Source organism: Parasteatoda tepidariorum, chromosome 9 (assembly GCF_043381705.1).
Source record: "Parasteatoda tepidariorum isolate YZ-2023 chromosome 9, CAS_Ptep_4.0, whole genome shotgun sequence".
Taxonomy (NCBI): Eukaryota; Metazoa; Arthropoda; class Arachnida; order Araneae; family Theridiidae; genus Parasteatoda; species Parasteatoda tepidariorum.
Window position 1 is genome coordinate 37041666 of NC_092212.1, and position 14351 is coordinate 37056016.

At 26.9% G+C, this 14351-nt stretch overlaps 2 protein-coding genes across 2 annotated transcripts; both read right to left on the reverse strand.

Annotated features, from left to right (window-relative positions):
- Positions 1–5147: 5147 nt before the first annotated feature.
- LOC139426544 (tigger transposable element-derived protein 6-like) lies at positions 5148–6350 on the reverse strand. Its single transcript, XM_071185796.1, has 3 exons — positions 5798–6350; positions 5641–5714; positions 5148–5156 (listed from the first exon to the last, which is right to left on the reverse strand). The coding sequence occupies exons 1-3, from the start codon at positions 6348–6350 to the stop codon at positions 5148–5150; spliced, it is 636 nt and encodes a 211-aa protein (XP_071041897.1).
- A 4274-nt stretch (positions 6351–10624) lies between these two features.
- LOC122270312 (zinc finger MYM-type protein 1-like) lies at positions 10625–14150 on the reverse strand. Its single transcript, XM_071185797.1, has 2 exons — positions 14145–14150; positions 10625–12883 (listed from the first exon to the last, which is right to left on the reverse strand). Exons 1-2 carry the CDS (start codon positions 14148–14150, stop codon positions 10625–10627), a joined length of 2265 nt encoding a protein of 754 aa, XP_071041898.1.
- Positions 14151–14351: the final 201 nt, after the last annotated feature.

Genomic DNA, 14351 nt, shown 5'->3' on the forward strand with positions numbered 1-14351 from the left:
TTATGGGAACATGGAGGGCAGATTTAAAGTGCACTAGTCACCATTTACTAGACCGGATTTACTAATTCTTCGACCGGAGGGAATCGAACTCACGACCTCTTGGACATGTGTGTATCGCCCTACTAGCCAGGTTATCAAGGCCAGGCAAAACTTTTGTGAAATAGTTATGTTAAAATAAAAGTGAAAGCAAAAAAAATATTTTGACATTAAACATCTCCATATTGATATAGCCACTTTATTTTCTGTTTCCTGATTAATAAATATCCCTGAAAATGTGACATACTCAGAAATGCCAACTTGCTCCGCTTTACAAAATAATATTTTTTAGTGGTAACGAAGTTCAAGTTATTTTTTGCTTAGTATTTCTCATTTTAAATAATTTTTCCACCACTTCGTATCAAAACTTCAAAGTATCATATGACATGCAACTTTACTGCTGTTATTTCTTAGTGACACTTTTGAAGAGTAGGTTTCCTTATTTTACAAGTTTTACAGTTAAAAAATTACCAGTTTATTAAAATTGTCGCCAAAAGTGGAGCAGTTGGCATCCCAGCATAACTGCTTTTCGCCTTAATCTTTTCAAAGTAACCTGGAATATCTTCTATTTAGTTAATACATGTTATTTGAATATAATGCTTATCACACGCTTAACATGTAAACTGGTGGCCAAAATCATTTTAAATTATGTTAACCCATTGACTTATCATTTCTTAATATAGAAATGATCTTTGATTGCACTGTAAACAACAACTCGCAAACGGAATGTTGTGAAGACGTCTGAGACACGACAATTATTGTTTTGACATAAGAAACAAATGACGTCTTCGTATGTCAAGGGGTTAATTTGAAAGTGAAATTTACTAAAATTTATTACGTCTAGGTGAATTATAGAACATACTTCAAATATTAGAACGCAATAAGCATTCTTTTTATTATGGATTATATTACGAATTTCTGACTTGATTAAAGCAAACTAGTGAATATACATTATAATTTTGTTTCAGTTTAAAAACTGGTAATTTAAAAACTTCAGTTTAAAAACTGGTATTTTGTATACCACTAATTAAAAGGAGTTCAAAAATTATGAGAGCGCCAAGAGGTATTGGTGAGTATTGGTTATTTCCTAATTTTTGCTGACAAACGGACAGGGTTGAATCAGTGACGTAAGATCCTAAAATCCTTTTATTTTCGCCTATTTTTGAAAGCACAAAAAACTTGAAATTAATATTAAATTTGGGAAAAGAAAATGTTGGGGAAATATTTTCTAACTGTTTCGAAATTTTATAAAAACGAACTGACATGTAGTTTTTGTTTATACAAAATTCCATCGTTTATTTTAATGTAATTGTTCAGTTCCTAATATTAGAATAATGCAGCAAAAGTAAACATTAAAGTTAAAAATAAGAAAATCTAAAAGTTAAGTTGTATCTTATGTATGTTGTTCTCTTTTTTAATGTTTAGTGATACGGGTAATTTACAATCTTCAATTTTAATCAAATATTTGTAATGATTAAAAGAGAAATAATTGCTAGCAAATATACTTAGTGTGTTGCTAAAACCCATTTGATGAACATGCAGTTTCTAATGCAATGGAATCAACATTAAAGTAATAAGCAATATCAAAAAGCCACTTTAAGTTTTTTTCCTATTGAACTTTAAAAATTTTAAACTGTTAAAAATACTATTTATTAAATAATTTATAATTAAAAATACTTATTAGTTTTAACCTTTGTCTAAATTAATTTTATGAAAAATTAACGTTTTATATATGCTAAAAAAATTAAAATTAATTCTAAGTTTTTTATAAATTTTTAAAGTTTGTTCACTTTTATTAATTATTTTTGTTTTGCATAATCGTATATATATATATATATATATATATATATATATATATATATATATATATATATATATATATATATATATATATATATATATATATATATATATATATATATATATATATATATATATATATATATATATATATATATATATATATATATATATATATATATATATATATATATATATATATATATATATATATATATATATATATATATATATATATATATATATATATATATATATATATATATATATATATATATATATATATATATATATATATATATATATATATATATATATATATATATATATATATATATATATATATATATATATATATATATATATATATATATATATATATATATATATATATATATATATATATATATATATATATATATATATATATATATATATATATATATATATATATATATATATATATATATATATATATATATATATATATATATATATATATATATATATATATATATATATATATATATATATATATATATATATATATATATATATATATATATATATATATATATATATATATATATATATATATATATATATATATATATATATATATATATATATATATATATATATATATATATATATATATATATATATATATATATATATATATATATATATATATATATATATATATATATATATATATATATATATATATATATATATATATATATATATATATATATATATATATATATATATATATATATATATATATATATATATATATATATATATATATATATATATATATATATATATATATATATATATATATATATATATATATATATATATATATATATATATATATATATATATATATATATATATATATATATATATATATATATATATATATATATATATATATATATATATATATATATATATATATATATATATATATATATATATATATATATATATATATATATATATATATATATATATATATATATATATATATATATATATATATATATATATATATATATATATATATATATATATATATATATATATATATATATATATATATATATATATATATATATATATATATATATATATATATATATATATATATATATATATATATATATATATATATATATATATATATATATATATATATATATATATATATATATATATATATATATATATATATATATATATATATATATATATATATATATATATATATATATATATATATATATATATATATATATATATATATATATATATATATATATATATATATATATATATATATATATATATATATATATATATATATATATATATATATATATATATATATATATATATATATATATATATATATATATATATATATATATATATATATATATATATATATATATATATATATATATATATATATATATATATATATATATATATATATATATATATATATATATATATATATATATATATATATATATATATATATATATATATATATATATATATATATATATATATATATATATATATATATATATATATATATATATATATATATATATATATATATATATATATATATATATATATATATATATATATATATATATATATATATATATATATATATATATATATATATATATATATATATATATATATATATATATATATATATATATATATATATATATATATATATATATATATATATATATATATATATATATATATATATATATATATATATATATATATATATATATATATATATATATATATATATATATATATATATATATATATATATATATATATATATATATATATATATATATANATTAATTATTTAAAAAATTAATTAATTTAAATATTAAGTATAATTTATAGGATATATACTTTCTTTATAATGCCATTACATATTTCTATTAATATAAAAAGTTTCAGAGCTTTTTATTCACTTTACTTTTTTGGGATTTTATGAACTGAAAAATGACAGTTTTCGTGAGAATGACCCATATATAAAAATCTGACAGAGTTATTTCTACTTATGTGGACGCTTACTTCACATAAGACCGTGATGATACTTCCCTCTAAAATCATTATATTTCATATATCAATGGGAAGTTATTTTCCCACCAATGATTTGTACGGAAATTCGCTGAAGTTTTAATATTATGAATTACTAAGTTTCAAGAAACGCCTCCTGTACCTCGCACACGATTTCCTATAATAAATTCGATTTAGCAACTATGAAATTAAACCAGTTTACGAAAGAGCCATTTAATTGAAAATCTAGTAAAAATAAGAAAGTGGTAGCAAATATATGTCTAAAAATTTGTTTTATTTATCAATATGATGGGCTTCTCTTATTTACTTGTCAACCACTACATATTCAATTCACAAATATATATAATACATTTCTCTTAATTACTTTTACAGAGATGCCAACTTGTTCCGGAGAGCAAATACATAGTTTAAAGTGATAGTTTGTCAATTGTGATTCTTGATTTAATAAATTCAAATTAGTGGATTTTTATCCTCCACTATTTCTAAATAATTTGTAGGCTTATATGATTCACCACTTTACAATACTTAAATCAAACCATACCTTTCAAAAAGCAAGCAAAAATAGTCAAATATTTGCAAAATTTACTTTGTAGTTCTTTACCGTTTTTTTTAATTATTTTGTCTTGTCCGGAGCAGTTGGCATCTTTGCTTTTAAATTTCTTTTGTAAATAGTGTAAATATTTTTTCTTTATCTTCAATTTGTTCCCTTTTATTATGTATCAACTTGCGATTTATCTTCAGGTATAACCCAGACTTGATATTTTGATTATCAATTATTGTTTATTCTGAGATTTAACTTAATGTTAACGCAGCACCTCCTTTCCCTTCCACCACATATTCTTCAATTTAGATGAAAGAGCAGATTTTCATTCATGGATAGGTACTCTGAAAAACTTGATTAGTTAGTTAGTTCTTTTAAAATAGAATTTGGGTTCATACGCACAGCTGGTTCACTTTTAAATAGTCTGCGCACATTACTTATGAAAAACCGTGAGGAGGCTTTCAGAATTAGGAGGTGATGGGTGTTCACTGAGGTGATATTTTCAGAAATACGTTTGTTCATTTCATAATTTCTTATACACTTTATTTATTGTAAACTTAGAGTTTATAAATTCTATTATTTATAAGAGTTCAAGTTTATGGCCAATCCTTACACCAATCTTTCAAAATTATATCCACTAAAACGAGAGAGAAAATCAAATTAACTTCAGGTAATACGAATAGTATAATTAATTTTTAAAAAAATGGTAGTAGGTTTGCATGTAAGTTAAATATAAGTTTTCTTCCATTTGTGACTACTTTGGTTAAAGTACATCACAATTGCTTGAATTTAGAACAAAATACTTTTTTCAATTACAGTGAAACCTCTCGGTAAGGGCCACCTGCCGTTCCATTGAAAATTGGCCCTTATGGGGGGTGGCCCTTAAATGGGGGTGACCAAAAAATAAAATGAGGAAATCAAATTTTATGTAGAAAAAAACTGTTTATTAACATTTTAAGTTTTTATACATGTTTAAAAAAATTTTCAATTGAAGTTTGTTTACATTTTACAATTTTTTCGCAAGCAATTTTAGTTTCTAATGATTCCTTAACTCTATAAAACAAATTAGCGAAATTCGCAACATTTATTAATGCTTTGGATTGGGATATCAGTTTATTTACTTCTATTAGCGTTTCTTGGTTTGATAAATATGGCACAGGGGACTCATTCTCATTATCTGAATCAGACTGAACTCCTGAAAAAATTTAACAAATAAGTTTTAAAAAAATATGTATTGTATTTTTTTAAAACTTAAAACAATAAATATTAATGTTTTACCTGTATCTAAATCATCTATAAATCTTTTATCCCAATCTTCCGATAAATCATCGTAACATTCTAGCCCATTTTCATATTTATCTGAATTTGGGTCATATTGAATTGCAGCAGCTTTTGAAAGTTCAACCACTTCATTTTCTAAATCAGCTGCATCGATAGTGGCCTCTAAAGCTGTATCGCTTAGCTTGCATTTTTTAAAGCAATTTACAATTGTCTGTCCTTTTACATTTTCCCAGGCGTGTCTAATCCACCGAATGGCATCTAATACTGTCATAGATTGAATGATTTGTGATGAATTTTTATCGCAATCTATAAGAGAAAGGAGTCTTCGAAGAACAAAACGTCGGTTTTCTAATTTAAAGCAACGTATAACTCCTTGGTCTAGAGGTTGAATTTCAGACGTAGTATTTGGAGGCAGGAATTGAAGCTTTACACTTTTCAAGTTTTCGTAAAACGAGTGACATGGTGCATTATCCAAAAAAAGAATCACTTTTCTGCCTTGATTTGTAATTTTATTGTTAAAACTAATCAACCAATCTTTAAATATTTCCATGGTCATCCATGCCTTCTTATTATGATGATATTTTACTCCCATTTGTGATAAATCTTTACCTTTAAAACAATGAGGTTTCTTGGAGTGCAAAATGACGATGGGCTTTTCCTTTTCACCAGCAGCATTAGCACAAAAACACACAGTGAGCCTCTGTTTAGTTTGTTTTCTTCCTTTGGCCTCTTCTGCTTTCTCAACTAAACTTTTGGTAGGTAAGGCACGGAAAAAAAGTCCTGTCTCATATCTAAGTTATAAACATCACGATCTTCATAGCCTGCCAGAATTATTGGAAGCCTTGATTTCCAGTCTTGACACAAATCTTTATCAACATTAGCTGATTCACCGCATAATGTTTTAAAAACAATATTGTTTCTATTACAAAACTTATTTAACCATCCGTTGCTTGCACAAAAGTCTTCTACACCAAGTGATTCTGCAATCTGAATGGCTTTTTCTTTCACTAAAGTACCACTTAATGGGACGTTTTTAGTCCTAGCACATCTGAACCACTGAATTACAGCTTCATTTATATCACAGAACTTTTCATTTCTCTTTCTCTTTATCCCACGATTTTTAAAATCTTCATATTCTTTCAGTAAGCTCTCTTTGTTTTTAACAACATTGTTTATTTGATTCTTGCTGCAATTAAACTGTGAAGCCAATTTTCTTGCAGATGTTCCTTGATCATGATAATTAAGAACTTTGATTTTGTCACTCAAATCCAAATGTAATCTTTTGCTTGGTTTAGGTGCCATGATTTTTAATTTTACTTGTGCCTGAGCATAAAATTTCTAGTGTAAAAAACTGTGCTTCAATATGCCTTCACACTTATAGTAAATGAGGACTCTAGTTTCTTACTATCAAAAGAGTACAAAGGCTTAAACCTGTTATCCTTTGTGCACCCACAACAAAAGGTCAAGTTCCTCCCCCAATGCTCAAAATTTTTCAGCATAAAAGGGAAGTTGAATGGTCAAACAGAGTGTGATGAACACCTGTTTTCTCACTTATTTAAAAGCTTCTGAGTCTTCATTGTGTTAAATTCTCCCCTACCCCCCTTCTTTCTTGAAAGTGCAGCTGTTTGGAATTCCTGAACTCTTATCTCTTAGTTAAAGAATTGGACACACCTGTTTAGATTTATGGCCTTTATGAGAAGAAAAATGTAAAAAAATGGCTTTTTTGAGAAATTTAAAAAAAAAATGGCCTTTATTGGAGGTAGTCGGGAAAATGTGGCCCTCTAATGGGAGGAAAATTAACATTATGTCTATGGGGAAAATTTTCGTTCCTCAAAATATTGGCCCTTAATAGAGGTGGCCTTTAAGTAGAGGTGGCCTTTAGGAGAAGTTTCACTGTATTAATATAATTTGGTTGTCAGGAATTTTTAGCTTCTTTGACTGTAAGTGTAAGAAAAGAAAGATTTGTACCAGTCTTAAACATTTTGAAAAGAAGATATGTTTCAAAAATAGAACATTGGTGTTTGAACAATTAACCCTTTTGAAGGCCGTGGTAAGCATACTTACTACACGTTTTACCACTTTTAATTTAGGTTGCCATTTTTCAGTAACTTCAGCTTTCTTGAAGTGAGTTTGAATAAAATTGGTAACCATTTGTCACTTTTAAAAAACGTATAAAAGTTTTAAAATACATAATCCTTTTGAAGTTTGTAGCATATAAGGAATTTATTTTATAAATAAAGAAAAATAAAAGTCACTAAGTTCCTAATAGATCATGTTAAATATATTTACCACCAAAAAAATGGCATTTTTATAGACTGAATGAGTTTTTTTTTTATATCAAATACTGCTCTTAAAACAATTTCAATTCCAAAAATACTTTAATTTACCTTTACTAGAAATAAAGGGTCCATTAAAGGGTTAAAGTGATATTGACTTTTGACTCTCTATTTCATTCTTTGATTAATTATATTAATTTAAAGGGATTTTAACCATCAGTACACACACCATTGCCAATTATGACCACTAATATATATAGTAGTATGTATCATTTAAATATTGTTCGCTGACATTTTAAAAATAGTGGAGAGTGATTGCGAACCTAGTTGATGTTGACACACAAACGTTAAAACCGAGTTCGTTGCTGCTTTTTTGTTCTATTTGTTGGGATTTAAAATTGAAACACTTCGTATTCAAAATATATAAAATTCATGCAATATCAATTTTATTATGAATAGTAATTTTTAAATATTTTCCAGAAACTCTTTTAAAAATTGCATTTTCTTTTTTCAATATCACAGAGATACACCACATTCTTCAAACGATTTTATGAAACTTTCAATATTTTTACTAATTTGTTAACCCTTTTAGGAATTTACCACGAAATACCTGAAATGTGGCAATTATTTATGAATTATTCATTTGCCGCAGTGGACAAAATATTTTTCAATTAAATTTTCCGAAATCAGAATCATGCATTAAATGATAATAACTGCAACCACTAAGAACGATTCGCCCCAAAAAGTAGGGCAAGTTAGAATCTTAGTAAGAATTCAACTGAAATTTTTAATTTAAAAATTCTTCATGGAACTTAAATACATTTTATTTTAATTCAATAAATTTTAGAAAGATTTTGTAAAAAGATGAAAGAATTTAGAAAAAAATTACAAAACGTGAACTCAGCAAGATTATAATGACTAAAATAAATTTAAATCGTTTTATTTGGAATATTTCTAGGAGATTATTAAGTTTCTTCGAAACTTAAAACCAGAACTGCTTTATGTAAAAGCAGATAGATTAAAATAAATGATTGGAGTGTTTGATCTTTTGGAAAGAGCCGTTCGTGGAAAACTGTTACAATAATAAATTTCCACCGAAAGCAGTAAATGTATTTTTGAGGATAAATTAATTTTAAGTTACCGTAAGTTGAGAAGATTTGAAATTAAGTTTTTGGAATCCGAATAAATTGAAGAAATATGGGATGTTGAATTTAAATGATTTTGAAGCAAATATCAAAATGAAATATTCATAACAATTTTTATGTGATCTACAATCTTTATTTTTAATCAAATATTTTCATAGATTAAAAGCAAAAGAATTGCTAGCAAATATACTTAGTGTGCAGTTAAAGCCTATTTGATGATCATGCAGTTTATAATAAAATAGGATTTATAGTGCAAAATTTTTTTTTCTAATGCCACTTGCCAAATACCCGCAAGCTTGATTGGTTAAACCAAGGGAATTTCTAATCACTATCATCTTATAACTATCGACGAAAATATTTGCAAATTAAATACCTTCGTAACAACTGAAAAAATATGAATTCATTACATAACGTGAGTTTAAAGTTTTAAATTATTATAACCTTACTAAACACAAAAAAATTTTTAATTTTTTTTTCAGGCAGCAGTTACTTTGCCTTTTTTAGAGAGTAGGGGAGAGTGGGATCAATTGAAACATTTTTTACTTAACCATTTTTAACTAACAAAAAATCCAATATATTATTAGTATTAAATGACAGACGAGTAAAGTAGACTATCCTCTACTAGAAAAAAAAATCCTATTTTAAATTAAGGTATTAATTAGTTATTAACAATTTTTGACAGTCGTGCACTTGTTACAATTGTCCCCACTTACAGTGTCAATTGTTACAGTTCATAAATTCAACTAAAACATAGTTAATTATTCATATTATCATAGTTGTGATATATTTTTTTATTGATCAAAATAGTAGTGATATTTTAGGAGTAAAAATAATAATGAGCAGAGACCTAAAGGGTTAAACTTTTAACTTTAAGGGGTTAAAAATTTTAATTTTTGCTGTGAAAGGTAACAAATAAAATAATGCACATGCAACATAATATAAATGATATAGGAAACTATTGGTGGTTCTTACAGAGTTAAATAATGGTTTGTAAACATAAGATTATTTATTTTCAGCTGTTACAATCGTCCCTTTACTTATTATTACAATTGTCCCCAAGAGGCAATTTCAGCTTCATTTGTTAAAAACAATGCTAGTGAATTAACAAAACTAATCTTTTTTTTTAAATGTTAATTAAGGTGTCCACTTACGTATTCGGTTCATAATTTTTTTTGTTTGAACAAAATTACTTTGTTACAATATAATATTCTAATACCAAAAAAAGTACTTACGTAGCGTGAAAATATCTTGTGTGATGTAACTACTCATACTGTAACAGCTACCTAAATAATAACCATATAAATGTGAATATTCCATAGAAAACCAATGAATTTAACTAAAAAATGACTTACCAACAAATAGGGAATTAAACCAGCATACAAACACGCTAAAAATGTATTGATTTATACTGTAATATCCAAACGACGGAGTTTTTTTGCAAGTTCGTTTAAAATGTCTTCGACAGCTGGGGTAAATTTTCTATGAATGCTTAAGAGCGCCAATCCATTCATTCTATTATTTCCCGTTGAGTTGCGTAAATCAGTCTTCAAACGGCGCAAAGTCGAAAAGGATCTTTCGTTTGCACTCGTTGAAACAGGTAGAACGACCAATATTTCTAGGAGTTTGAAAATGTTTGGTGTTATATCTTTACTGCACATTCCAAGAGCATCCGCCGCAGTTTTTGGAACACTACCGCTTTTGGACTTAAGGCTTTCTTTACAGGTATCCAAATCTCCAGCGTAAAATTCCACTAATGCTTCAAAAGCCTTTATGTTTGAAGGTTGGCAAATGAAAGGATCGGCAGGTAGAAGACACTGAAATCCTTTCAAAATATCACGATGCGATACAAATCTTAAGTTTAATTGTGTTATAAAATTTTCTATAAATGGAATAAAAACACTAACTCTGAAATATGTTTCCGGTGTCGATGAGGGAAAATTATCGCGATTTTTCTGTCTTCCTGTTATTCTAGGGATTTGCATGGAAGTGGAAGATCCAATGCTTGTTAGCATAAGAGAAGAAGAGCTGAATATTTCAGAGAATGTTTCAGTGGCATTTTCACGCATTAATTTTAGATCTTTAATGACATCTTCTGCAAGACTCACTGCCTCTATCAAATCTATGCTTGTTTTTTGTAGGTATCTACAGAGATGGATTGTTATGGTGAAAACTTTGTAAATGCACAAAAGAGATATTACGAACTGGCAATTAGATACTGTGCACAGTAAAGAATTAGCCTGGGTAGCTGATTCCTTATCCTTCCATTCTGATATTTTTTGTAGTGTTTCGGCGATAGGCTCGAAAAGTTCCACCACAGCGGTTACTGAGTCGTATCTTTCCATCCAACGGGTTGCACATAGCTGTTTAATTTTCTCCCTCTTAGAGCTGGTTTCCATCTCCTCTATTGCTGAAGATAGGACATACTGTCTTTTTGGCGTATTTAAAAAGTCGTATAATGTTTTAATTGTCCCTAAGCAATTTCTAATGCCAGTTATTTCGCATGCATTTGATACAGCCAAATTGAGGCTATGAGCAGAGCAATGTACATAGAGTGCTGATGGGACAATACTTCTTACGTGGGCTTGTACACCATTAATTTTTCCACTCATTGATGCAGCACCATCGTACCCCTGTCCACGTAACTTTTTTATATCAACTTTCATAGACTGTAATTGGTCTAATATTGTTGTTGCTATTGCTTTTCCGGTTAAGTCATGCACCGGAATGAATTGCAAAAACTGTTCGGTGATGTTAAAATTTTCTTTATCGACATATCGAACGCATAACGATAATTGCTCTATACCTGCAATATCAGTTGTTTCATCTGCAAGAATGGAAAAGCAAGTTGCATCATTAATCTTGCTGACTAGTTTTTGCAGGATTAAAATATTGCAAACCTCAATAACTTCGTTCTGAAATCGAGGGCTGGTATACTGAGCATTTTTTCTGCTTGACTCTAAAATGTTCTTAAGAGTCGAATCGTTCTTACTCCGGAAACGAAGCAATGCCCGAAAATTTCCGTCGTTCTCTTCACCTGGTTGTTCAGCAATTATTCCCGAATCCTTATGTCCTCTTAGAGCGAGACCTTGATTTCCACAAAATAGGATGGTTTCAATGATTGGAGTAATGTTTTTTCTATTTTCTAATTTTCTTCTGCTTGCTGCACTGTCAACTTGTTCATCCACAGGTTTCATCTTTCCAAATAAAATATCGTTTAATGTCCCAGCAGTTTCGATCGATTTTTTGTGATAAAGACATTTCTCGTGTTCAGAAAATCGCTCTACAGCATTTTTCCAGTTGTCAAATTTTACATTGCACAGTTGGCCTAAAGGTTGCTTTCCAGAACCGGCACCACTTGGGGCGAAAAGTACACAAAATTTGCAAAAAGCACCACCCTTAACCTCTGAATATGCAAGCCATTTCCAGCGATAAAGCCATTTGTACTGAAATTTCAATTTTCTTTTTCCTTTTTCAGGAAAAACAAATGCTGGATTGGGTTCCCAAACATTTTTAAGTATATCCAGTTTTTTATCCTCGCATGTATTATCTTCTGAAAAAAGTCCAATGTCATATGGGTGGGAAGTAACACTTTGAGGGCCGCTTTCACATTCATCAGATTCTGTTACGCTAGAAACGTTTTCTTCAACGGAAGTATCACATTTCTGTTCAACAGAAAAACTTACATTGGTACTAGATGCTGTCACCTCACTAATTTCAGGTCGTGATTTTTTCTCAAAGTAATTAAAAATTGTTAAATTCTTGCGTTTAGACATCCTAAAGATCCAAGAACAGCAAAAATATATACATATATATTGGCACAGAAATATCCACTAAGCTACGATCTCAAAGTTTCGAGCTGGAATGAATAACTTCAACGAGCACAGAGTCTCCAAAACAAAACAGATTTAGAAACAAGCTCCGAAGGACAAGCGGCAGAGATAACTCTTAGTCTGACTAAAATCGAAAATAAATGTAACCCCCTTTCATATAATTTTTTTTAACCGCATCTACAAAATTCTCGAATTGTCTCAAAGACGACAGAACGTCTAGGATTCCAGACCTCGCGAATGCCAGCCAGTCTCGAAAACTATCGCGACTGGCAGGTCAGAAAGGAACCAGTGATCGGGGCTCGCCCGTAACAGTATCACGTGAATTTGGTTTCAAAAATACAACCCTATTATAGTAAATGTTTTATCAGTATTCTGAGAAATACCGTGAGAAAAAAAAAGTAGGCATAAGGCAAATAAAAATATATAGTCTTAAAAAATAATAACCCGCATAATTTCTACTAAAATTTTTATTTTTTTCTGTATTATTTTGTAAATTCACTTTGTCTGAGCTCAAAGGGGGGGGTTAACCCCTAACCCCCCCTTGCGTACGCCCCTGCTCCCCACAATGTTATGCCTTTGCTTAAATTTGTATAACCAATCATTTGATGCTTTAAAGTCCTGTGACCCCGAATATTCAGAAACTTCTGCTTTTTTTGAAATGCACCTAACTTACAGAAATATTTACATTCTAACACATTCTGAACATTCGAATCTAAATTCATCTCCTAAACATTCAAATAAAACTGTTCCGATAATTTATGATAACAGTCATGAGAAATTTTCACCTTTTTGTGCTCTCATTGCTGCTGGGCCATCATCTCCTACATCTGAAAGCCTCCACACGGTTTTTTATCAGTAGTCTGAGCAGACTACTCAAAAAGTGAACCAGTGGTGCGAATGAGACCAAATTCTATTTTACAAGTAATTAAGAAAAACTTAGCCCGTTTATTTGAGAATTGAATCTTTGGTGGTTGACTAATGAATAAGAACACTTATATCCGTAAATTTAAAAAAACTTCTAGACGCATATTTGCTATCACTCTCTTATTTTTATAAATATTCTATTAAATGGCTCTTTCATAAACTAGTTTACTTTCATAGTGGTTTGATCGGACTACCTATAACATATCTGCCAACTCTTCCGGATTTTCCGGAAGATTTTATTTTCATATTTAAAGTGGTAGTAAATATTACTATTTTTTCTTTTATAAACTTAATTTTTTAATGATTTTAATCACCACTATTTTTAGAAAAATTAAGCTGATATATTGATATGCGTTACTAACATGGTTGTCAACTT